Genomic DNA, 24115 nt, shown 5'->3' with positions numbered 1-24115 from the left:
TTTTAGCATTGATTTTATTTATCCAGGAGGTAAACTTTTCTGCAAAGAAATACATCTCCTGGCTCATAATAAAAATCCATGAGAAAAAAGTATTCAAAAAACCCTACTGTGCCTTAACACAGTTATTATTACCCTTTTAGAGAAGATGATATCCTATTTTGGAAATTTAACTTAAGGTGATACCATGGACATCATTAGACATAAAAGTTCAGGCCACCTACATTTCTACCAAAAAACTGACAACATAAATTACATTACATTCTGGTTAAATACATGCAAATGCTAATATGAGGACTTAAAAATGCCTTACACAGATAGAATAAATAATGAAAAAATGTTTTTTTTTTCTGATCACCAAAAGATAGCGCAGACAGATGCAGAGGGAGACCTGCGCCACAAGAAGCAAATCTGTACAGCACAGCGCGCTGCAAGCAGCCAGGTGAGCCGCCGTGCAGAGCTGGGTGAGGAGCCCGTCGGGGGCAGCTCTGTGCGTGGGAAAGCAGCTCCCAGCTGCCGGCTGCTGAACTGCCCGCAGCCCAGCTCTCTGCCTCGTGTCACCCACAGCACGGAAGAACCGCCTGGGGAAAGCCGCGCTGCACGGCCTGAGTTGCTACTCGCTCTCTTGCCCAGTATGTGGGCATCAGAGTGAAAGGCAAAAAAAATTAAAGCTAAAAATGCATTATTCTTAAAAAAAAAAAAAAAAAAAGGTTTTGCTTGCAAGATGTAATATCCTTCAGGGATTGCACACCCTGCATCCAGAGCAGTGACAGGAAACCACTCCCAGAGACAGCTTTGTACATCTGACAGTCACTGGCCTGGGGAACAGCCCGGCGCCTGTAAGGGAGACCAAATGCCCAACGCTTGGAGGCCTCGGCTCTCCTCCTGCTCCTGCGAAGTCCCACGCGGGAGACAGGTGCCCGTAAGAATGACAACTAGCCAAGACAGAAGCATCCTAAGACACTGCCCTCATGGGCACGGCTTTCTCAGAGACCACGCCACGGTGACAGACCGTACAGAGGCACGTGTCTCCGTGCATCTGTGTGAAGCCAGAAACTCTCCCTAGCAGAGCTGACTGCGGAGGAGCTGTCCTTATTTCTTTGGGTGATGCCAACAGAGCCCTACTCTTCTCTCTGGTCTTCATCGGAAGGAAACACGGTAGCTACCAAAGAGAACTCAGATGGGCACCCACGTGAGGGATCTTGCATCCAGAGTCCGCCCTGAAAACTCTGTGAATGAAAAGGGTGCTACTGGCACTGCCTCCTCCATCGCTGCCGAAGACGGAACTTCTGACACCTCCATTCACCTGCTGGGCGTCTCCTGTCCAGTGTGGCACCAGGTGACTGCCAGGGCTCTAGCCTGCTCTCCCAGGATGGCCACAGAGGCCAGCTCTGTGCCTGGACAAGCTTCCCTGGAGTTCCGTCCTCACTCTTGCAAACCGTATCTGAAGAGGTGCATGTGCACTGTGGGGAGGCAGTCACAGCAAGGAGGGAAAATGCCTGAAATGAACAAGATAGGCCGACGTGGGCCAACCCAGCAGAGAGATGATAAAAACTACATGGTTCGGGCTGGCAGATGTTTCGAGGCACAGGGAAGTTAAGTGTCAGTGTTAACTGATATTCCCGCTGGGCATGAGGGGAAGAAATGCGGTGACTGTTTTCTTGCGCCTTATTTTGGTGGCGCCCAAAGCTGAATCCCCACTGAGCTTCCTGTCCTAGTCTCTGTGGAGCTGACATCCCAGCTTTCCAGTAGATGCCCGTCCCTCGGAGAGGTCTGGCCTCAGCCTCCACATCAGGAGGACAGCGATGTGGGGGACGCCACGGAGGGGGCTCTATGCACAGCCATTCGCTGCTACCTACGGGTCAGAAGGAAGAGAAGCAGAGCCATTATGTCCCAGACAGCAGATGAACCAAGAAAAGTAGAGAAGCCCTCCCCGCCTTTCCGCTGCTCCCCGCGCCGCTGACCCCCATATCCACACCCACGCATGGACACTGGGGAGTCAGGTAAACTCGGCTTCTCTCCCTGAGAAGCTGACCTCGTGAGACCTGGACCACTAGCTACGTACCCAAGCTATGAAACCGAAGTAGCCAGGACCCCGGCAGTAAAGGGAGAATGTGTTGGCAACATCAGCCAAAGACCACGCCACAAGAGTGACACTGCAGCCCGGGGCTACTTGGCCTCCGAGAGGGTCCCTGCCGGGGCAGCTATCCCAGTCCTGCTCTGAAGTCAGGGATCAGAGCAGAGCAACTTCCTCCCATTCACTGAGACTTAACGTTCTGCCTCGTGAGAAATTCTTCCCCCTAGAACGGTGCTCCCCCAGTGCTGAATGTACATAGGAACCACCTCGTGACCCTGCTAGCAGGAAGACTTGGGCTCAGCGGGTCTGGCCTGGAGCCTGCGGTTCTGCTTTTCTCACGAGTTCCTGGTCCACGTTAGGGTTCAAGGACTCAGGCCTGAGAATGCTGCAACAGTCCCACCTGCGCACTCTCCCGTCCCAGAAGACGCAAACACTGCTCTACACATGGACTACAAGCCCTTTACAAAACAGCAGGCAAGCTGTATTTTAGAAGCAACAGCCCAATACATTTTCAAAGTTCTCCAGTGTTTTCCTTTGTACTAGATAACATGAATTACATGTCACTAATGGGACTTAGAGTACAGTGTGGTCAAATGTAGTTTGTAATTCTTATAGAGGCGCCAATAGGTGCACACAAGTACACCACGTTTTCTTCCATGATGTCCTTCCCATCTCCCCCAGAAGGTGGTGGAAGTGAGCCGTGCCTATGCCATGGACTCACACTGAAGTGGGTTTGCCCAAGTCTCGCTGTGCAACAAGAGGCAAAGTTTTAGGGGGAAGGGGGATGGTAGGGAACAGAACCCAAAACACAAAACAAAAAACCCAGGAGCCTTCTGAAATGTTCAAGTTACTCAACAATTTTATTTGCCCAGTCTACACACATACGCGCACACGCGCACACACACACACAAAGCACATTTCAAATACAGTTGTACACGCCTCTGGTGAATTTTCTCATCAGTGTCACCAATTAAATCAGAACAGCACTACAGATTTACATTCTCACTGTCAACAGAGCAGTGCCTAGGGAACCACAGCAGAACTTTGTTCCTGGCTTCCCAGTGCAGCCCATCCCCATCCAACCCAGGGACCTCAGCCCTCCCTCACTCCCACCTCCCTCCAAAGGGCACTGCTTGTGATCAGTCCTTTGCTGTTGCCACAGTAAAATCATCACCATATCAGAATGAGTTAATTGTCTTACTTCAATAGCAAACAAAATATATACAACAAATCAGATACAATCACATTGAAAGTAGGTAGATATTGGCCACTGATATCCAGTAAGAGACTGACTGGAAAGAACACATTTACCCACATTTACCCACCCATTTCTTCATCACAAAATCTCCTCTGTATTTCTATTTATCAGATTAGGAATAAAAGCCAAGTTCACAGCAGACAAAAACAGCACCACTACCCAGGGGAATGCGACACTCCTCAACAGAGTCAGCTGCAGGCATAGAAGGTTCAGAAACAGATGGTGACACAAAGCCCTGCCCTGAAGGGGACTGGGTGAGTACATGTCACAACTTCAGGCTCTGAACACACGTTCCCTCGGATGAGTTCACAAAATACCATTCCAGTGATACTCAACCATCATCTTTTACAAAATGATGAGAATTTGGCTGCTACTGGACAAGAAATGTCTATTAATATTAAAACCAGAGTGTAGAGAATTTCCCTAAAAAGAGAAAGCATGGCGTGTTGAATCTTTTCTTTATAGACAGGTGCTGTAGACCGAGAATTACGATGCCGCACGTACACCACCAAGCTACAATCAGAAAGCAGGTGGACTGCTGGCTTATGGACCCTGTGAGCCTATCAGCTGGCACACACACCCCTAGAGTCCATCACAGAGGATGTACAGATCCTGGGGACTGGGAGTCTAAGAGTAAATTCTTGGGCACACGTCTGAAGTCTGTGCCATGGCCAGGAGAAGCCAAAGAGCCCACCAATGCTGCAAACGGACTCAGTTGTTACATATTTTAAAATTTCTGCTTAAAAATTTTTATTTATTTATTTGAAAGTTGGGAGGGGGGGAGGTAGAGATCTTCTATCCACTGGTTCACTCCTCAAATGCCTGAAACAGCCTGGGTTGGGCCAGACCACTGCCAGAAGCCAGAAGTTCCCTCCATCCAAGTCTCCCGCATGGGTGGCAGGAACCCAGGTACTTGGGCCATCATTCTCTGCCTCCCAGGCACACTAGCAGGGAGCCGGATCAGAAGTATGGAGTAGCTGGGACTTGAACCAGGCACTGCAGGATGGGATGGAGGCATCCCAAGGAGGGCAACCCTCTGTGAACACCTATTCTTGCTATACAAAGTATTTCCAAATACAAGCAAGCCAAAATGCACACTAGGAAAGCTGTGTAAATCTATCCAATTTCTTGACAACAATACAACACAGCTTTTGGACTTGGCAAAGACAGTAGAACGTGCCTAAGATCCCCTCACCCACATACACTTCTCACAGTTACTGAGTGTGCTTCCCTTGTCCTCGGGCTAAGCACCACTGTTTCCTGATCACTCCGGAATCCTGCTCACAGGAAAACCACAAGGTGGCTTTATTCCCAAACAGCTGTGCCAAATGTTCCCTCCAAACCTCACCACCTCTGAACATCAAGTGTGGCTTGCAAGGGTCTGCCCCTGATCTCACACGAGCAGTCATTCAGGCGGGGAGCACAAAGTCAGGCCATCCTTAATGCTCAGTTCTTGGGAAACAGACAAAAAAAAAAAAAAAAAAGAAGAAGCCAGAGAATGAATGGGGCATATCATCCCCAGCACTGCATGTTTTTAAAAGATCTTTCTTCTATTTTTTCAACTACCCCTTTATCAAAACAACAGATAACAGAGATAAAAAGTAAGTGCTAAATTCCAACTGGAAGATGAGGAGGCCGGAATGGGAAGTGGCTGCCTGAGCTGCTGCTTTCAAATCTGCCAGGAATTTCCTCAATCAGCTTTGAGAGCAAGAGAACACACACACACACACACACACACACACAAATAACAACATGATTTCCTTTCCCTATTTTACATCAGTAGATTAAATGCTGAAGTCTTCACCGGTTTCCTATTTAACAGAACTCAGCACATCAGCAAAGGGTGGTGTGGGGTCCACCCTTTCCCTGTTGAACTTGGGGTTGAGACAAGCACAGCAAGGTGCGTACACCATGAGTACACATTCAAGAAAGCAGGGGAGAGGATGGGAGAGCACAGACGGCAAGCAGGCTGTCTCTAAAGCTTGGAATCAGAGCTCGCGCCCTCTATTTTCCTGATGAACTTCTCTGAGGGCTCTTAGCTCTAAAGCCTGAAAGACGCTGAAACCCTTGTGGTTGTCAAATTCCAGTTGCTCGTGTCCTATCTGAGGGCAGTAAGACCACCTCAGCTCCTGCGGGGGAAACAGACCAGCAAGGGGGCCAGGGAGAGTGGAAACACAATCAGCAGGCTGAGAGCCAGAGTGAACGTTCCCTGGACCTGTCTCCAGTGCCGGGGCTTTAACAGGCTAACAGGGTGCTACTTCACCACAAATCCCCTCTCCTTCATGGTGAGTGTAGCCAAATCCAGGGTCTTGAGATCACCGAGTTCCAGCTTCTCACTCTACTCTCACCTCCCAGCACGAGGAAAGGCTGAATCGTGCCATGTGGGCCACAGATGCCACCACCCAAGCACAGCAGACAAGGCAACCTTGAAACATGCTGCAGGCACTGACCTGCCAGACCCCACTGCAGAACCCCTCCCAGACCCCGTCTCCCAGCAGCCCCAGGACAGGAGAAAAGCGAGGAAGAGCAATCTGCTCTCCACTGCCCCTTCTCTCTACACTCGGAGCTCTCTCCGGCAAGTGCTCACTGGTTATACAGGTCCTGCTTCCCAGGACAAGGACCCGTTCTACTACTTCCCTGTGTCCTTCCCCCACCCAGCTCAAAGCCCCAAAAGCAAAGACACTAAACAAACCCACCCCCCCAACGCTGCCAAAACCAACGCCACTAAAGACAATGTGTGACGGCAGGTGACTGTCCCGGACACAACTGCAGGAAGAATCTAGCCCCCCGAGTGTGGACACTGGCTGCGGGATTCTACTGGACACGTAAGAGCAAAGGGCTCAAGGTCAGCAGTCAGCTCCCGGTGCTGCCGACTTTCATCACTGGTGCCCCTCTCCAAGGTGCTTAAAACCCTCAGCTTTCAACCAAAGACATTTATTCAATCCAGTGATTTCTTTTAATTACCCTGCAAAGTAAAGTGTCAGAGATGGGACAAGAGCCTGGAACAAGCCTTTAATAAAAAGGGTTGTTTGAAGCAGCCTGCCTTCGAGGGGGTGACTTCATCTCAAACTGTCAAGTGCTCAAACATCTAACTGCACAGAACTGTCCTTTCAGAACCAGGAGGCAATTCAGAACTCGGAGGCTGACACTTTGCCCGAGTGTTTTCCCACCCAAGTTGATAGGGTGGAGCTACTGGGAATGAATCAGAATCATCAGGGAAGCATAGAAACACCACATGTCCAGACTCCAAGCTAGACGCAGTGAGCCACTACTGAGCCTGACCCAGGTGGACCCAGACACGTGTCCCAAAGTTCTAAAGAGCTCTCTAAAGAACACTACGGGTGAGAACCAAGACCAGTCTTCTATTACCAAACACGACTGTCCTCGGAAAATTGATGACTTCCTCTAAAAGACAAATTCATAACTTTGCAGTGAGGAGCCACCCATCTTTTTAAAAAAGTCTCATGAGAACTCTAGACTTGCCTCTCAGCAAAATATACATATCCACATTCATACATTTTCTACTCCACTGGGACTGAGAGAAAGCCATTATTGGCCACGAAGGGACTATGAATTTAAATATTTCCTGTCTAACCCTACAAAGAAAATGACAGAAGTGAACAAATAAAAAGAGTCAGACTTCAGTGTGCCAAGGACTCCTCTGGACACTAAGATGAGATAGATTCTCCTTATGAACAAGGAATATTCTAAATGAGAGATTAAACTCTGATCAAGCTTTTTCCACATTTGGGGGGAAAAAAGGTTGCTCCTGGAGGGGCGGGGGGAAGAGCAGCTTTTTTTTTAAGTTAAGGAGGCTGTGCTGAAAATGATAGGAAATGGGGCCCTTCAGACCTCGGCACAACTCAAGAAGAACAGGACACAGGCTTTGGCATGGAATCTGCTGTGACTGGCACAGAACCTGAGCACCTCAGAAGAGGAGAGCAGTGCTCCAGGAAGTGCTGTGTGAGAGCTGGAGACCGCCCTGCTGGCCCAGCCCACCCTGCAGTAACAGACGATCTACTCTGGGCTCTTCAAGCTAGAACACACCAAGATGTCATCCCGCCCCCAGAGCCAGCTCCTCTCACAGCATCAGAAACAGGATCATTCCTTCGGAAAGGAGGCCAGAACTCTCACTCTATGTGTACTTGCAAGCTCCAGAGAATTCTCTGGGTGACTGCAGCCTGGGCTGACCCTTACAGGACCTGGCTGGAGAGGAAGGGAGAAGGCAAAGGAGAGTCTCCCCGAGTCCTGATCCCTTCAGGCCCATGGGAGAAGGCAGCGTCGGGGCCTAGCCTTCTCCTTCGCCAACCACCCCTCCTTGCCAGACACCAACACCGGACAAGCCACGGGTGAGCTGGAAGAGGAGAACAATCAAGCGAAGACTATGAAGGAAACACACATTCCAGAGACAAAGGCGAAGGAGAAATGGGCTTTCGTGTCTCCCTGCACTTACCTGCCACTGTCACAGCACCAGGACGGTGGGGAGTTGGACACGAGAGAGAAAGGAGCAGGTGTAGGGGCGTGCTTGGCCCCGGGAGAGTGTATCCTGTTCCTCCTCCTCCAGACCACCCCAGCTGAGCGCCTATCCTAAAAGACCCAACCTGCCAAGCTGCCCCTGAGCGAGGCCGTCGACGGAAGCTGGTCCACAACACAGACCCAGGATCTGTGTTCAGATTAATGGTGAAGTGGCAGGGCGCAGGTGATTAGTGACAGGGGCAGGAGGCCAGGGCGGAGGGACACACACGGTTACACCACCGGAATGCTGACTTGGGTCTTCGGCTGGTCGGCCCCTTCTTGCACGTCCAGGGCACGAAGAGGGCTGAGGGGCTTGAGGGGCCGGCTCCCAACACTGTAATTTCTTGGACGCCTGATTGTATTCGAACTGGACAGAGGCGTAAAGCTGTTCCTTCTCATCCTTACAGGGGTTTGGTTCTTGGGGAAGTTGTTCTGATTGGAAATGGAGGGACACCACACAGATGAAAGCCAAACCAAAAGCTCACTTGCACAGGCTGAACACTGCCTGCAGCCACACAGCTTCCTCCACTCCTGCTGCTCCACATGCAGGGACACAGCCTGATCCCCAGCCCCTGGGAGCTAAAAGCGTTGCAGGGGGAAAAGCTCCTTGAGCCCCACACCCCAAAGCATGGAGAGTGGCTCCAAGGAAGGGGCTTATTGAAGATAACGCAGATCCCCAGGGGCGGAGCTAGGATCAGACCTAAACCTCGTGACCCGACCGCATTGGCTCCTGTGGGCCCTGCTTTCTAAAGGGAAACCTGGGGGTGGGGGAAGGGGCGATGTTTGTATTTTATTTCAGCCAAATATTTTCATATTTAACTGACCTCCTTAGGAGCCAGATTTCAAGGTTAATTCATGAAAGAGAGATAACTTTAAAACATGGAATCTCAACATCTCTTCCTTTGGGAAGTCAGCAGACCCTCTAGGCCGTGAGATCTGCATGTTTTCCTTTTGTACAGTCTCTTGGTACCAAAGGTTCAAAGACGCAAGGGAACGGGAACGTGGCAAGTGCATCCATGGGAAAATACTTACAGTGGGCTTGTCACGGTGAGTGTTCACGGCCTCCACGTTGAGTTTAATTGTTTCTACTTTACACCCTAACAAAACAGAGGAAAGAGAAGAAGCCTTCAGGCAAAAACACTCTATGAAAAACTCCTGGGTTTCAGTTTGGGAAAGCACACCATGGAGGTATGCGTGCATTCCCAAACACAGGCGCCCATCGACCCCTTCAAAGATGGAGGGTGCCGAGGGAACTTCCCTGAGATGCACGGGACGACGCGGAACTTCTGGGCCACCTTCAGAGAAAACTCAAGCATCCTGACCTGCGCCAGTCCCCACCTTGTGCCAGCCCCACGCCCATAGTTACCGTAGGCCACTGGAGTGAGTTTGAAGATGGTATGGAGAGGGCACTTCAAGTACGGCAGTTCATCTGAAAGCAGAGAGACCAGGTGAGGGGTCTCCTACACTGCAGAGTGAGGTCAAGGTAACGGAGATGGGTCTGCAGCGTGCGTGAGCTTTCTTCACCCTGACCGCCACCGGCAGTGGCACACGTGCTCCCCTAGTCCCCAGACGCTCAGCAAGACCACAGAAGCCACCAAACTCCTGAGGAAATTGGACCATTTTAGATCCTTCCAGGTAGACAAAACAGTGCAGCAGCCAGGGCCCCACGGGAGGGGAGACTTGGGCCCTCGGGTATGCGAAGGCCGCCTGCAGGCTTCCCAGCAGGTCAGGTGGATCCGGCAGGAAAGCAACACTTCCTCACGGCTCTGACCAGACGCCAGCGCCCCAACCCAAGGAACAGAGATGCTTCCAAGAGACCACCCTCCCACGGCCACGGGGCCAAGCTGCGAACGTTCAGCTCGACACAGGCCTTTCAGACAGACGGGGCCAACGAGCAGCGCGGTGGCAGCACCCGCAGGTCCCCTGGGGGTTTTGAGGCAGCAGAGCGAATTCAAGTAGGCAACGCCACAGCTGCTGGGAGCCCACACGGCTGCCTGGAGAATGCACCCTAATTTGAGTGGAAGAAAGAGAAAGAGTTGCAGTAAGCCCGGCCCCTCTCTCTGCCTGTGTCCCCAGCCCCCCAACTCAGCTGGTACCTGCGCCCTTGTCCAGGAAGTAGGCCAGGAGGCAGCGCATGACAGCCTGGTGGGAGATGACCAGGACGTTGCCCTGCCGTTCCAGCTCCATGATGACAGGCTCGAGCCGCTGCACCAGGTCCTGGTATGACTGTGGGGGAAGTGGGCAGGCTGGGAGGAGGCCAGCACAGCTGGCAGGACCCATAGTCAAGAGGCCACTTCTTCCTCATCCCCCGCCGGCTTTCCTCCCGGAGGCTCAGTGACTGTGTCACCGGCTAGCTGCCCCCGGCCCTGCTGCCTTTTGAAAATACTCAGGACTTGTAAGAACAATGCTGACACTGAGAAAACCAAGGTCAAGAAGTCTGAATCCAACCGGTGGTGGTGGCAGTGGCTTACTTTTCCTTCCCACAGGAAGGAAGGAACGAAAGGAACAGGCAGAGTCTAGGGCAAGAGGCTGCTAGCAGTTTCCTGGCCCCCATCATCCTGTTTCATGCACTCCTGCCTTGCACATCCCTATGGTGGGAAACCCCTTAGACCAGGAGGCAAGCTGACCACCAGAGACAACAGGAAATGGTTCACAACCCCATATCCCATGTGCACTTGGTGACCCTACCTGCTTGGAGGGAGGTAGAAATGAAGAGGTAGAATGAAAATAAGTAAAAAGGATTCTACAACATACTCAACCCAGGGGATATCTTGGCACCCTCTGCCCTGGATAGCTTAGTATGACCCAAAGCTTGGAGGATAAATGAGCCCAGATCCTCCGTTCTAATCACCGCCCAATCATTCAATCCTTCTCCCAAACGAGGGCCAAGCCCCAGCACAGGGCTGGGCAGCCACGCCACGCAAGGGCAGTCTCACCTCGCCTCCTGGGTACCGGTACAGATACTTATCTTGATCTCGAAGTGCAAACTCTTCCGGGTACCGCTTCTCAATCTCTGCATAGGTCATTTCCTCGCACACGCCCTGCAAGGAGCCACCGGGTTTGAGGGGTCGACTGATCCGCTCTCGCCCCACGCCAGACAAGGAACATAAGAGGGATGATCACGAGTTTCAGACTGTGTGCCAGGCCCCGCGCTGAGTCCTTCCATGCTTGGCAGCTGACTGTGACCAGGGTGGCAAGGAGTCTGGGATCACGGGGTGAGGGCCCCTGCAGAAAGCAGGCAGCTCCTGTAGCTTAACGTCCCCCTTCTCCTAGCACTGGGGAGGACAAGAAAAGTCAACAAGAGGAACAGAAGGAGGTAGCACGGAAGGAGGGAAACTGAAGGCACTGAACACCTTGCAGGAAGAATAAAGAGGCAGAGAGGAAGGAAGGAAAGAGATGTCTCCTATTACAAGAAAACTGTGAGGAAGGACTTCACCAGAAGAGCTGAGCAAGATATCTAAGCAAAAATTAAAGAACTGGGTAGTTAACTACTTCTTTCTCCCAGGAGGAAAACATATCAAGGAACAAAATGAGCCTGTTCAGCCTCACTCCCCCTAGATGCCAGAGCGATGAGGTTAAACGCTGGCCTGGGTCCCACTGTTGGCACAGGTGCTGAGCAGGCGGGAAGCTCTGATTGGAGGTCCAAGTCCACCTCCTTTCCAACCCCTCAACTGGCCACAGATCCAGATTCTGTGCAGTTTTGATGTGCGGTTCTAGTTTTCTAGTCACTCTGCCCACCGAGTGACTTCTGAGGGTCCCTGTCTCAACAGGTGATTCTTGCTGGCTCCCCTGGCCTTCAGAGCATCCTACTCACAGCATCAATCTCATTCAGGATCTTCCACTGCTCGTAGGTCACCCCGAGAGACTCAGCGGTCTGGATGGTCCTCTTCAACTGGCTTGTCCACACTTTCAGATCTGCTATCTCCTGTTCCTTCAGAAAATTCCTCAGAGCCTGAGCAAACTGGGGTTTGAAAATAAAAATTATGAAAAGAAAGAAGTACACACACACACACACACCACCACCACCACCAACCCCCCCCCCCCCACACACAACTGCTAACTTGGCCTGTAATGTGCAGTGTGGAGAGCCATGGGCCAAATCCGTAAGGTGCAACATAGTTAATATAAACCCAAGAAGAAATGGACTTCAGCGGGAACACCTTGTACTGTGCTAAGAACACAAGTCCTGCTGAATAAGTAATGGCTGAATGATCACAGCAGAAATGGTTCCAAGTCACCCACACTTCAGTACAGACCTAGAGGCAGTGAGCAAGGAAGCATCTTTGGCACTTGCCTGACTGCTTGGAACCACAGCTTAAGCCCAGACGGGACTTAAGAAGGGGATGAAACAGATGACCTCTGCCATGCCCTTCCAGCTCTAAGCCTAGGAAATCCAAATGCCGGCCAACTACTCACCTGCTTTCCCCGCGCCGAGAGGCCGGAGTCACCCCCGATCTTGCCCACGAGATTGAATTCACTCTCCCCGTGCCGGCAAAGGTAGATGGTGCGGGGCTGGACGTGGATGTTCATGAGGTAGTAGACTATCTTGCTCTGGATGTAGTCCTGCACTCTGTTGACCAAAAATCGCTGGCCCACATTTATCACCTTGATGAAAGAGAGGTCTCTGGGACAGGATAGGAAAAAAAAAAAATTCCCAGGCATGCAAATCTAAGAGTAAGAACAGGAGGGGACCTGCAAGCTCTCGGCAGCTCTTCCTCCTCTCCTGTATCCTCCCCACACTGCTAGAACCGAGTGGCAAGAGACGGTGGAAGATGAAGCAGACCTTCCTGTGCTCTCGGTCAGTCTGTACCCTTCCCTCTGTGTAGCACTGTACCACACAAGTAGATAAACACAGTAAACAGAACTCAGCTTCCACTCAAGGGCAAGACTAGACGTCCTGAAGATTGTGCTAAGACCAAGACTTGGTGAGAAGACAGGCTCCACCTGAAGCTGGTAAGACCCGGCTAGAACACGGCACCAGCAACCCGGGGAGAGAGGGAGGCTGCGGAGCCACAGAGACAGCCACGTACTCCTTCCATCCGCCTAATCGAGCCTCTCCCAAAGGCACTCCAGGAACTGTTTGCTTTGTGGCCATCGTGGGATTTTCCTCATTATAAAAACTGTAAGTAGTTAGTCCAAAAAAGAATTCAGGAAACAAACAAAAAATAGGGTAGAATGATGCAAGTCACCCATCACCCTGTTACCAGAGATAACATCTATGAAGACACACTGTCATACATGAAAGCATCCTTCTAGGCTATCTCTCTGTGTGAGACTTTGGGCAACTGAAGAATATACTGCGCGATCATATCCAAGGTAGCAGTTTTCAACCTCTGTATTAAGGGCACACTTCCAAACACTGGCATTCAGGGCAACCCACTTGACGCAGCTAAAGGCTGACCAAGTTCACCCGGCCCGCAGTGATCTAATAGCGTGCCAAGTGCATCTGTCTTGGTGATGGCTTGGCTGCAGGCCCACATCTGTTGACTAGAGCCAGTAACTGCCCTGAACGTCCATGCTTTCAAAAGGCCGGGCTCTCACAGGCTTCCAAGTGCACCATCTTTGTTCAACATGGACTTGACATTTGCTATGGCTCTTGTACCTCCCAATACAGTGCATCTTATCTGAATTCCATACCACACTGTCAACAGACACTTCCATTGGAATGACAGGCAGCATCTATGAGAATTCCTCTGAGTCAGGCATGTTCCCAAGAGCTTTACGTGTAAGACAGATTAGATGATAGATAGAACATGTACATAGAAAGAAAGTATGTAATACTTTGGTGTTCAAGTGTAAGATGCAACCTGCATAAAAGCCACACATCCACACCCAGTTTCTCTGGGATGACGTAAACACTAATAGTCTGGACTAGCAATCAAGGGACAGAGTGAGGAAGGCTCTGCTCCCGGAAGAGACTCTGCCTCAGGCCCTTCAGGTCGTGACCTTAACCCTTACTTGTCATAGTTGTCTGGATCCAGGGGTCGGTAGGTGACTTTGTAGCACTCGATTCTCTTCAGGAAGTCCTCCATCACATTCTCCCTGTTCCTCTCGGGGTAGTCGGGGCTCGACACCTTTACCTCCTGAAAGCACAGGAGCAGCACGAGCCCCGTCACAGGGCTGCGCGCGCAGCTCTGCCACATGCGGCTCCGCTGGAGGAGAAGTCCGACGCCCAGGAAAGCGGCCCTTCTCTGTGGCACTGGCACTCCCCGCCACTGGGAAGCCCGCCCCCATCCTGTGACCCTGGCAAGCAAGAAGGGAAAGACAACTGGGAGTCATGTGCCTGCCCTTGGCTGAAGGACACGGGCAGTCACGCAGCTGAAGCCGCCCCCATCCATCCCTCTACGGACTCTCCTGAAGGTAGAAGAGGCTCCAATTTTTCCCCACTGTTGCTCAGAATAGGGCGTGTAATCCAATGCCTGCCTTGGGACCAGGTACCTTCGCCTCAGATCACCCCAGGTTCCCACAGTGCTGGGACAGCACCTCCAAGAGAACAGCCACAGATGTCCACCTCGTGGCAGGACCCACTGAAGGGGGCCACGGAATGCAGTGACCCCAGAGGGCGTGAAGAGGACAATGCATAGAACACTGACCAGACTACTGGACAACCGCTGGGCAGGTGCTTACTGTGATAGTAACAGATAGTAAACAGATAATAAAGAATATGATCTATCCCAACACCCAAGTCTTAGCACTCAAAGGATATCCAGAACACAAAGCCAGGACACCTACATCTAGGCCTCAGCGTCCACTCAACAGCTAATTCTTACCTGACTCTCAAAGCTCCCATCTCATCTCCCAAGGGAACAGGGAAGCACTCACAGTGCTCTGGCAGACAGAACTCTCTAGTGTCAACCGTGTCAACTTCTCTCGTTCACTACCCAGAGACACAAACCAGACAAGACTCAAAAAAGAAGAGGAGGCGGGACACAGGGCTGTCACTCACCATGATATTGGCAGCGATAACATCAGGATCATCACACACAGATTCCACAAAGAACACCTGGCCATGGAGAGAGGAAGTGATGAGGGAGACAGAAATGGGCCAGGCTACTAATTAAGAGCACGTGCTCACCTATCCCACCCAGCCATTTCGTCTCCCATGATTTTGCTCTTGAGAAAGGACCTAAAAGGAAACGCTCAAGGACTGGAGGTATGCCCCAAGAGAAGGGCTCAGGAATCCAGCCCTGTCCCCACCCACCAGGTCAAACAGATGCATGTCCCCGTCCTGACTCCCCACCTCCACTCCACTTTTCTCCTCCAGCACGGAGTCAGAGCTTACCTTGAAGGAATTCTGCTGTGCGAAGTTCAAAATCAAATCCCTCCTTTCCCGGGTGGTATTGGTGGCATCAAACACCTGGGAAGAAGCAAACAAGGTAACTGAGTGGGGCCTGAGAAACGGAGCCCCATCAGGGAAGACCCAGGGTGGGACTGAGTAGGCAGGCTGCAGACAGGGGGTGCCCACGGAGCAGAGGCGGCTCGGGCTTACCGCAATCTGCCCGTTCTCCTCGGTGAGGTACGCCTTAACATCTTCCAGTGCCACCAGAGCACACTGTCTGTCGAGAGCAGAGGAAATCAGCAAGAAGAGCTACGCTCAACACGGCCACTGACACAAACACGTGGGTTACTGCAGCAGTCACATCCCTTGCTACCCAGGTCCCCGCTGGTCACAATTTTTCTCTCTAGAGCTTTCACCCTTGCCACCGAGGATTCCACGGCACCCAGCATCTTCCTCCTTCCCCCGCCCAGTGCACATACCTTATCCCTCTTTAGGCCTGACCTACAAGCATACATGATGCCCCTGAGCCCTGCTCCACCTCCCCGAGCCCAAGGTCAGCCGCCCACCAGACACTCTCTACTTCAAGTGCTCACAAGACACTGGCTGAGAGGAACAAAGCCCTGCCACTTCCAGGCACACACTGGCCCTGAGGTCAGGTGTTCACAAAGACTCACTTGCGGATCTTCATGGCCTCCTCGTTGTCATGTCGAAAGAAGTCGTAGGACTTGTAGGACTTGACCGCTTTGCGCCGGTACACCCCCAGGTTAAACACTGCAGAGACACCCAAATCCTTTAGGAGCAAAACAACATGATGGCGCCACCATAGGGACTTCCTGGCCTAATGTGGCCAAGGGGATGAAAAAGCACCACGGTGTGCTGGGAACAATCCCAGATTAAGAGGTCAAAAGAGTGGGTTCAGGTCCTGACTCAGCAGACTTTGGACAAGTCTTAAAGTGTCCAGGTTTCAAGTTCTTCAGCCATACTATTTCTATCTGTTTCACAGGGGAACCACTAGGTGTATATAAGTACATGGGAAGGCTTTGAAAAAATAAAGCTCTATATTCATTAATTCTTTTGTTTGTTTTTAAAGATTTATTTTTTCTATTTGAAAGGCAGAGTTACAGAGAGGGAAAGAGAGAGATACTCCATCTGCTGGCTCACTTCCCAAATGGCCACAACGGCTGGGACTGAGCCAGGCCAAACCCAGGAGCCAAGAACTTCTTCCTGGTCCCCCACATGGGTGCAGGAGTCCAAGCACCTTGGCCATCCTCCACTCCATCCCAGGCATACTACTAGCAGGGAGCTGGATTGCAACTGGAGCAACCAGGACTCAAACTGGTGCCTGTATGTGATGCTGGCACTACAGGCAGTGGCCTAACCTGCTACACCACAATGCTGACCCTGTCTCATTAATTCTTAATATTTCTAACAACAGCATTCCCTCAAAATAAAGTCTTTCTCCCCAGGCCAGGAGAGATAATTCTCAAAAAAGTGACTAAAGCCAGTAAATCAGGAAGCGCCCACTCTTTTTGCTGGGAGCACCCCATAACCTTGATGCCAGGGAGTCAAGTCTCCTAGAGGCCGTGGGGATTGAGAACTAATCATTGCCTTTCCCAGGAAAACTTGCACCTACCTTTGGTGGGCACCCCAATCCAGTTGAGGTAGCGTGTTAGTTTCTTGGACACATAGGTCTTCCCCCGGGCTGGCAAACCAATCATCACAATGAGAGTTGGGGAGTTGGTCATGTAGGAGGCCCAGGCTAAAAGGAAACAACAAAACAAGGCCGAACTAAATGACTAGGGGCCTAGTAAGCCTTATGAAATGGGCTAGGGACTTCACGTTCATGTCTCGTTTAATCTCATAAACTCGCAGGGAAAAGCTCCAGGAAGAACAGGAAAGCAAACTGACATCTTGGGTAGACTCTTTGGAAATAGAATTTCAGGGCCATGCAGATTCCTAGAAAGTGTCCAACTAAGCCATGTCTTTCCCACATGTTTGAAGTCTTCAAGGAGGCACCCAAGGTGGAAAGAGGGGTGGGAGTGGCAAGGGTAAGAAAGTAACGAGGATCCCCTCCTTACCAGGAGAACACCTAGTCACGGGACAGTGACACAGCTGTGCAGGAAGGGCTGGCGCCTAAAGATTATGTGCAGAACCGAGCTGGCTCCTACAGCAGGTGCAACAGCGTCCACCTTGGGAATCTCGCCCAGCCCGTCAGTGCCTCAGGTGAGGCCTGGCTTGGCCTCGAGCTATCATGGCCTTGAGCTCCGGCTTAAGCCAGACTTTCTACAGCATAGTTAGAGTCAGGGGGCAAAGCCTACTGGGTACAGGTTCTGAATAGACCCTGGGAAGCCTCTGGTAGACAGCTCACAGGGGCATCAGGGCCAAGTGGCGCAAAAGAAAAAGACGACGGAGAAGCAGGAAGCCGCTGGTCCGCCCTTGCGCAGTAAGCTAACTTACTTCCGCAAGGCTCACTTGGAGAGGCTCATCGTCCTGGACAAGATGCACTGAGGGCAGGTGGCGTTCCAGAGGACACGCAGAGAGTCAAGGGCAGAGCTGGTGCTGGGATTCAGACTCTGGGCTCCGCGCACAGCTTTTTTCCAGAAAAAGCAGCCCCTCCTGAGCTTACTCACAGGCCCGGCTCCTCCCGCCTCTCGCGACACAGGGCAGAGGACGGAGAGGGCCCGCTCTGCTGCCAGCCCCTTTCCTGGGCCGAGACCCAGCTGAGCTCATCGGGAAGGGCTCAGGCTCTGCCCCTCAGAGAAGTGAGGCCCGGCCCAGGAATGGAACGGAGAGCGAGACCCTCACAGTCCACACCCCAGCACTGCTTTCTAGAAGCTGCCCTGCGGGCTGCCGCTGCTTGTCTACACTGGGATGAGCCGACCCTGGAGGACTAAGGGACAACTGGGTGAAAGGGAGGTGCTCGGACGTGAAATTAACCCTTCATCTCTGGAGGGAGAACTGTAAAAAGGTCTCAGTGGAGAAGCAGAGAGGAGAGTTTCCGAGGGGTGTTGGGCAAGAAGTACTGCATAGCCAGAGTGGCCCCGGCGGTGAGGGACAGGTGGACGTCCAGATGCAGGGCCAGAGGACTTGGCTTTTAGGCTTCTACTCACTGAGCCCCTCCGAGGTAGGTAATGGAGCAACGTAAGTAATGTTCCTCTGTCTAAAATCGTTACTCAGCGGCAAGCAAACACCACCGTGCGGCATCAGCGGTATTCACCCCTGGGTGCTGGCCACGCTGCAGGGGAGCCACTGCGCACGTTTGCGGAGCACAGTCCCCCTGAGTCTTCACTTTCTCCAGCTAGCGCACACGCTCTCCATTCCCCCAGGGTTTGCCTCATTACCTGCGCTTCGTGGCCTGCTCTGTCCACACCTTCCAGCCCATTAGGCACTTCCCCCAAAGGCCCTGCTGCCCTCCCTAACGCTGAAAATGAACCGATACTTGGGAGTTGCCCTGAAGGCAACCAGGGAGCCAGATGCTCCGTGTTTGCCACACGGGGAGGAGCAGGCTAAGAACAACGTAAAACCCCTGACCCCTGGGGACTGCGCCAACGCCCGCCAGCACCACACCCGCTGCCTCTGCCCAGAGCACACCACACACCGGCTGCCACCAGGGCTTCTGGTTTTCTAAAGCACAAAACAAAACCCCACTTCCTATCTGAAACCACCACACTGGCAAGAATAGGAGCAGGCCGTCCTGCCCGTTACAACACAAAACCACCTTGCAGTCTCCCTGCCACCACCAACACCGGCTTAATGTGCACGGAGGACGCTTGGTGCTGACCGATCTCAGAGACTGTGGAATACATTATGCAAAGCTGCTTCAATCCCCAAATCCTCTTGTAGCGTCTTTTCATAAAGTTCAACTCACATCTCAATCCGAAATCTAGGTTCCCTTATCAGACATGCTCAGATGGAATGACAGCCTCGTAACTGCCCCCACAAAAACACAACACCTCAAGCCCTCAGCAGTTGAGCTTTGCCCACAGTAGCAAGTCAAGGTCAGGGCCCTGCCCAAACTCCTGGTCTTGTAACTGCTGGTCCCAGCGGCTGACTCTCGGGCCTCACAGCAGCTCTGCATAGAGGGACTCTCGGGAAGCACAGCTTTGCTGTCTTCCTTATTCCCGAGAGCGGCTCCAGGACAGCAATGGCTCCCAGCCTTCTCCCGGTATTCATTCTAAACAGATCCAACATTTTGAAATATGCGTCCATAAAGCATGTTTCATGATTGACACTTTTATTTATCAAGAATCAGAATAACTGTTAAGTATCTCCTGCCATTTGCCTGTGGGCATGAAATACCCAAATTCATATGACTGCAGCCAAACACTAACTGAGTGGACGCTTTAGTTAACCAGTGCGGCTACGGTTGAGAAATCTCGTTTCCACCAGGTAACCTGAAATACTGCGATACTGGTCAGCACTTCTCAAGTCTACCCTTCCTCCTGCCATGTCTGTAGGAACAGCTGCTGGCACAAACATGCAAAGCGGTATGTGTAAAAGGACATTCACTGCGACTTTCTGTGAATGATGAAAACCTGGAAACAGTTTGGTGGGAAGCTGACATACCCATCCACGCTGAATGAAGAAATCTGGATTTCCCAACAAGAAGCAGTTAGTTTTTAAAAACAGGAAATGGCAGAACGATAGGTGCAGCAGGAATCTATGTTCCTTCACAGGATGCCCAGAACCCGACGTCTGCAAGCATCAGGCTTAGCAAACAAAGCAGAGGTCGTAAGAGGTTGTTTTTACTTTTTACCTCCTTTTTTCCCTCTTTCTGAATTGTTCATGGACATGTGTTGCTTTGTATTTAGGGAAATGTGCCTGTAAATAACCTGCCTGCCCCGGATTCACTCAAAATAAATAAAAAGAACAAAAAAGCACGCAGACGCTCCCTGCTCCTGCTTTCAGAGGCCTCTGCACGTCTCAAAGGCACCTCCACCCCACTCCCGGAGCAGCTGACGGCCCAGGAGTGCCCCTGCAGAGCTCTTGGCTCCCCGGGCCCATTCCTCAGCCCTGAAGTCCTCCCGCCCAGGCACTCCCCAGAGTCAGTTAGCCAGCGCAGGTGTAACCAAGCAGCAAAGGGATCCCCGCCAAGCTGCGCAGAGGCAGCTGCTGGGGCGAACGCCAGCAGCCAGGGAGCCTGTTCCAAGGCACATTCTCTGTACAACACATAATGAGGGAAAGCTGGATTTTCCAACACAAAAACAGCCTGCAACAAAGCAAATTAAAAAAAAAAAATTAAAAGGAAATGGCAGAACAGAATATACACACTACGTTACTAAGACAGACCTGAACCAGACATCTAAAGAACCACATTTACATGTCTCTGTGCACGTAAAAGAGCACATGTTCTCCTCGCTGGATCTTCTGTATTTTCTACCAGAGTCTCACAGCCCAGACACGAGATAAGACTGGGGCAAATGAACGAGGTGGCTTTGGGACAAGCGTAGAACAAGCCATCTGGAGAAAGAGGTGGGGTTTGGGAAGGAGAGATCAGAGTCCGGAGCAGAAATCCAAGTCTAGAAGACAGAAAAGAGGCCTGAGATTAGGGCGTCTGTGATAGATGGAAACCCCAAGACAGAAAACTCCAGGAGAGCCAGGCAGGCGGGCGGGCAGCAGAGGGCGGACCCAAGGGTCAGAGTCCCCACAGGGACCGAGTCTGCCCATGCTCTGCCCTCCAACTTCCCGTCCTCTTTTGGGTCCAGCGTCCTAGTAACACGAGATTCCCCTCTGCTGGGGTGCAAGTCTGGTCCCCAAACCTGGGTTAGGGCATTGTCAAACAAGAGGGGAAAACATTCTCTACTGAAAAAATAAGTCTTCACTGGGTGTTTTAAACACTGAACTCCCAGCGCGGCACTTGAGCATCCACATATAATGTTTCAACCATAAATACAAGAAGAAAGCCACCTGTGACAAAGACCACACACCAGCTGTGTGGCCAGCGCCTTCCTAAGCGCTCCCCACACGGCCACATCCAGCCCCCGGGTCACTCCTAGGGCGGACGCCATCGGCATCCTCACTCGTAAGAGGGAGCAGAGGGAGGCACAGGGAGGCAGAGCCATGTGCTGCCAGGAGCAGGTAAAGTCGTCGATCAAACCCAGTCTTGTTCCGGAAGCCTCCGGCGATCCGGGTTCTCGCTCATGGGGCACTTTGCCCTTGGTGCCTGGTGACAATGCAGAGGTGGCCAACCCCAGGATCACAGCCAGAGCAGCTGTTCCTGTCCAGTAGGTCTCATGGGCAGGCGGTAAAGAGAAATCAGCACCATTAATCATGAAACTGACAGACGCATGACGTCAAGGTGGAGGAGCTGGGACCAAGAAACGATCCCCGGCTCCTGCTGGCCAGCTGCTTGCACTTGCTGATACAGAAAACCCCTGAAGCGAGAGGAGCCCACCGACAGGTCTCCACAGGCAAGGTGCCAGCGGGGAGCAGACGCAGCAGCTTCTCCCAGACATCTGGGGACCGGCTTTCCCAGATTTGGGGACGCTACGGAGGCTGCGATGATGCCTGGAAATGCAGGTGTGTGGGGACAGGGAGTGATGCTTCTCCCTCTGCAAGCCCTCCTGCTCCAGCCGACTTTTAAGAAATTAGCATGGACGTGCTCCTGTGAAACCAGTCCTCAGAGCAAGGAACTCACAGGGAGAAAGTAAGGCACCCAAGACGCGGTACGAAGTCGCAGTCAGGGCCCGTTCCTTCCCCTGAGCCTAGGAATGCCGCAAGCAACACTGACCCTCGCCTGAGTGGGGCACTCCCAGACTTGGCCCAACAGACAAAGGGGAGCCGCCAACAGCACCAGCCCCATCCAACGTCTGTGCCTGGTCAATCTGCCTTACTCACCGTGTGCACAATGCTTGCCCCAACTTCGAAGATCAAATGAGTGTGCAGCTCACACACTCCTGGGCTGCCCCAGCCTTCTAGCCCCAAAATCAAACATTTCACTGAAATGACTAGTTTCAGACAGGAAACCGTCCCCTTGGAGATGGCACTTTAGATCCCCAAGTCAAGGAATGATTTTCCAGTCCTACCAAGAAGCAGAGTTGCATTCCCAAGATAACATCCCGGCAGTCGGCCGCCCTTCTCTGTCCCAGAACTCACAACATTTCTTGTCCGACATGCGAAGACCGGCGGTTCGGTTGCTGCCGTGTTCCGAGGGAGACCCAAAGTGCCCGGACATGGTGGCTCTCCGGTAGGCGTCTGGAAGGAGGGGCAGGAAGACGGTCTTCAAAACAGTGCGGAGGGTCAGCTGGGTTGCAGGAAAGAACTCAGGGTCAAGAGTCAAGGCCAGCTCTCTCTCCCGCAGAGAGGAGCTGCCTGTCCTTGGGGAACCATGAGCCTCCTCCGTCTCCTGTTTTCTCACTTACAAAGAGGGTGGTGCTAGAACCCTAGTGTATTGCTGACTTGGGAGTTTACCCTCATAGACACTTTTGTCTCTTTCAATCCTAAGTAGAGCAGATGTTGCTACCATTATTACTTCTCTCCCATTTTACAGATTGAAAAACCGACGTTGTTCGATTTAAGTGGCTTGTCCAAGTTTCTTTACGACATCAGACTCCGGTTTTGAGGATCTAGGGTGGGAAGGCTGGGAACAGATCATTACCAAGAAGGCATTCTCAGGGCTGGCTCTGTGGCACAGCGGGTCAGGCCACAGGCTGGGACTCTCACATCCCAGAGAGCAGTGCTGGGTTCAGTTTCTCTTCAACTTCTGATTCCATTTCCTGCTAATGTGCATCCTGGCAGGCAGCAGGTGACGGCTTAAGCCCTTGGGCCCCTGCCACCCACACAGGAGACCCAGACGGCTGGCTGGCCCAGCCCTGGCTGTTGCTGGCATTTGAGTAGTGAACCAGCAGATGGAAGATCTCTCTCTCTGCCTCTCAAGTACATGAAAATAAACATTTTTAAACAGAAAGTAACTTCAATCCAAAGGTTGATTCAGTACTTTCAAAAACTGAGAAGAGTGGGAAAATTTGAAACACGTTCCCTGGGCGAAAGCTGTCCCTGGACGGCCCTACACATCCCTTCTCCTCTGAGTTCTCACCCTTCTGCCCGGCCCTGCAGCCTCTCCCCGCTTATCCGCTAGGATTCTAAGGGAGGAACACGGGAGGCAAGGGTGGTAAGTGACTTCCCCAAGGTCACCTGCAGAATAAGGGGTAAATCCTGGGGTAGGAAAGCCCAGAGCTCGCTCCCTAACCCAGCTTACACGGGGCCCGCGAGGGCAGAAGGTCCCACCCCTTCAGGGGCCGCGCATTATTCCTCCACGACCACACAAATCGTCCACGCCGAGCCGCAGGTGCGGCTCCCAGGCCCTGGCCGCCCGCACTCCCCGAGACGGAGAGGCATTAACGCCCGGCACCTCATCCGGGTGCGTGCAGCCCCCCGCGGCCCGCCCTCCCAGCCCCTCCCAGGCGCCGGCAGCGGTGGCTCACCCCGCGATCTCTCCGGAGACCCCTGCCGGCTGCCGCCCCGGCGCTGCCCCGTAACTCGGGAGACTGGAGTCGTGGCTGGGGGCCCGGCCCCGAGTCCCCGGCGGGTCACGTGCCCGCTGGCCCCGCCCACCCGCGCGTCGGTCCTCACCTGGAGAGAACCACCGACCAACCGGGCGCCGGCGGATGCAGGGGGCGGGGCTCCAGGCGGAACCGCGGACCCTGGCCCCGAGGAAGGGCGAGACCAGCTCCGCAGTCTCCCGGCTCCCGGGCGGGCTGCATCGTTGCTTGGTAACCAACAGGGCTGGGGGCGGGGCCCACAGAAAGCCTGACTGTTCTGTAAAAACTCTCGCGAGACTGAACCGCGCCAGCCGGCGTCCGCAGAGGTTAACGCTTTCATCCCTGAGTCCCAGGCGGACTGCGTGGGATCCGCACACCCGAGCGAAAGCTCTAAGAGGCGCCGGGAGTCGGCGTCCACCGTGCTCTTGAGGGTCGCGCCCCGAGTGTTCGCGTGCCGCTCCCCGTGGGTCAGGCCGTGTACCCTAACGAGGGACCGGGGGCTTCCCGGA

The 24115-nt window shown here is 52.7% G+C and overlaps 1 protein-coding gene across 33 annotated transcripts; it reads right to left on the bottom strand.

Annotated features, from left to right (window-relative positions):
- PFKFB2 (6-phosphofructo-2-kinase/fructose-2,6-biphosphatase 2) lies at positions 1–24115 on the bottom strand. Of its 33 annotated transcripts, none has more exons than XM_089311385.1 (17): positions 23698–23836; positions 22222–22369; positions 20447–20645; positions 16760–16885; positions 15801–15897; positions 15337–15403; positions 15130–15204; positions 14794–14850; positions 13806–13930; positions 12264–12471; positions 11662–11808; positions 10784–10888; positions 9944–10073; positions 9214–9276; positions 8880–8944; positions 8100–8279; positions 1–1852 (listed from the first exon to the last, which is right to left on the bottom strand). In XM_089311385.1, the coding sequence occupies exons 3-17, from the start codon at positions 20472–20474 to the stop codon at positions 1829–1831; spliced, it is 1497 nt and encodes a 498-aa protein (XP_089167511.1). In that variant the 5' UTR covers positions 20475–20645; positions 22222–22369; positions 23698–23836; the 3' UTR covers positions 1–1828. The 33 variants fall into 33 exon arrangements, with proteins under 33 accessions (XP_089167511.1, XP_089167513.1, XP_089167518.1 ...); XM_089311387.1 differs by having other exon boundaries at positions 22222–22320; positions 23698–23815; XM_089311392.1 differs by having other exon boundaries at positions 20416–20645; positions 22222–22320; positions 23698–23814.

This window comes from Oryctolagus cuniculus, chromosome 13 (assembly GCF_051225735.1).
Source record: "Oryctolagus cuniculus isolate XC-2025 breed Fujian yellow rabbit chromosome 13, ASM5122573v1, whole genome shotgun sequence".
Lineage (NCBI taxonomy): Eukaryota > Metazoa > Chordata > Mammalia > Lagomorpha > Leporidae > Oryctolagus > Oryctolagus cuniculus.
The sequence above is the reverse complement of the archived record's forward strand: the minus strand, read 5'-3'. Positions and strand labels throughout refer to the sequence as shown.

Coding starts and splice junctions, on each gene's coding strand:
- PFKFB2 (XM_089311379.1), bottom strand. CDS start 23,946: ATGAAAGCGTTAACCTCTGCGGACGCCGGCTGGCGCGGTTCAGTCTCG. Junction 13,931..14,793: donor TTATCGCTGCCAATATCATG/GTGAGTGACAGC, acceptor CTGTGCTTTCAG/GAGGTAAAGGTGTCGAGCCC. Junction 8,280..8,879: donor CTCACCGTGACAAGCCCACT/GTAAGTATTTTC, acceptor ATTTCCAATCAG/AACAACTTCCCCAAGAACCA.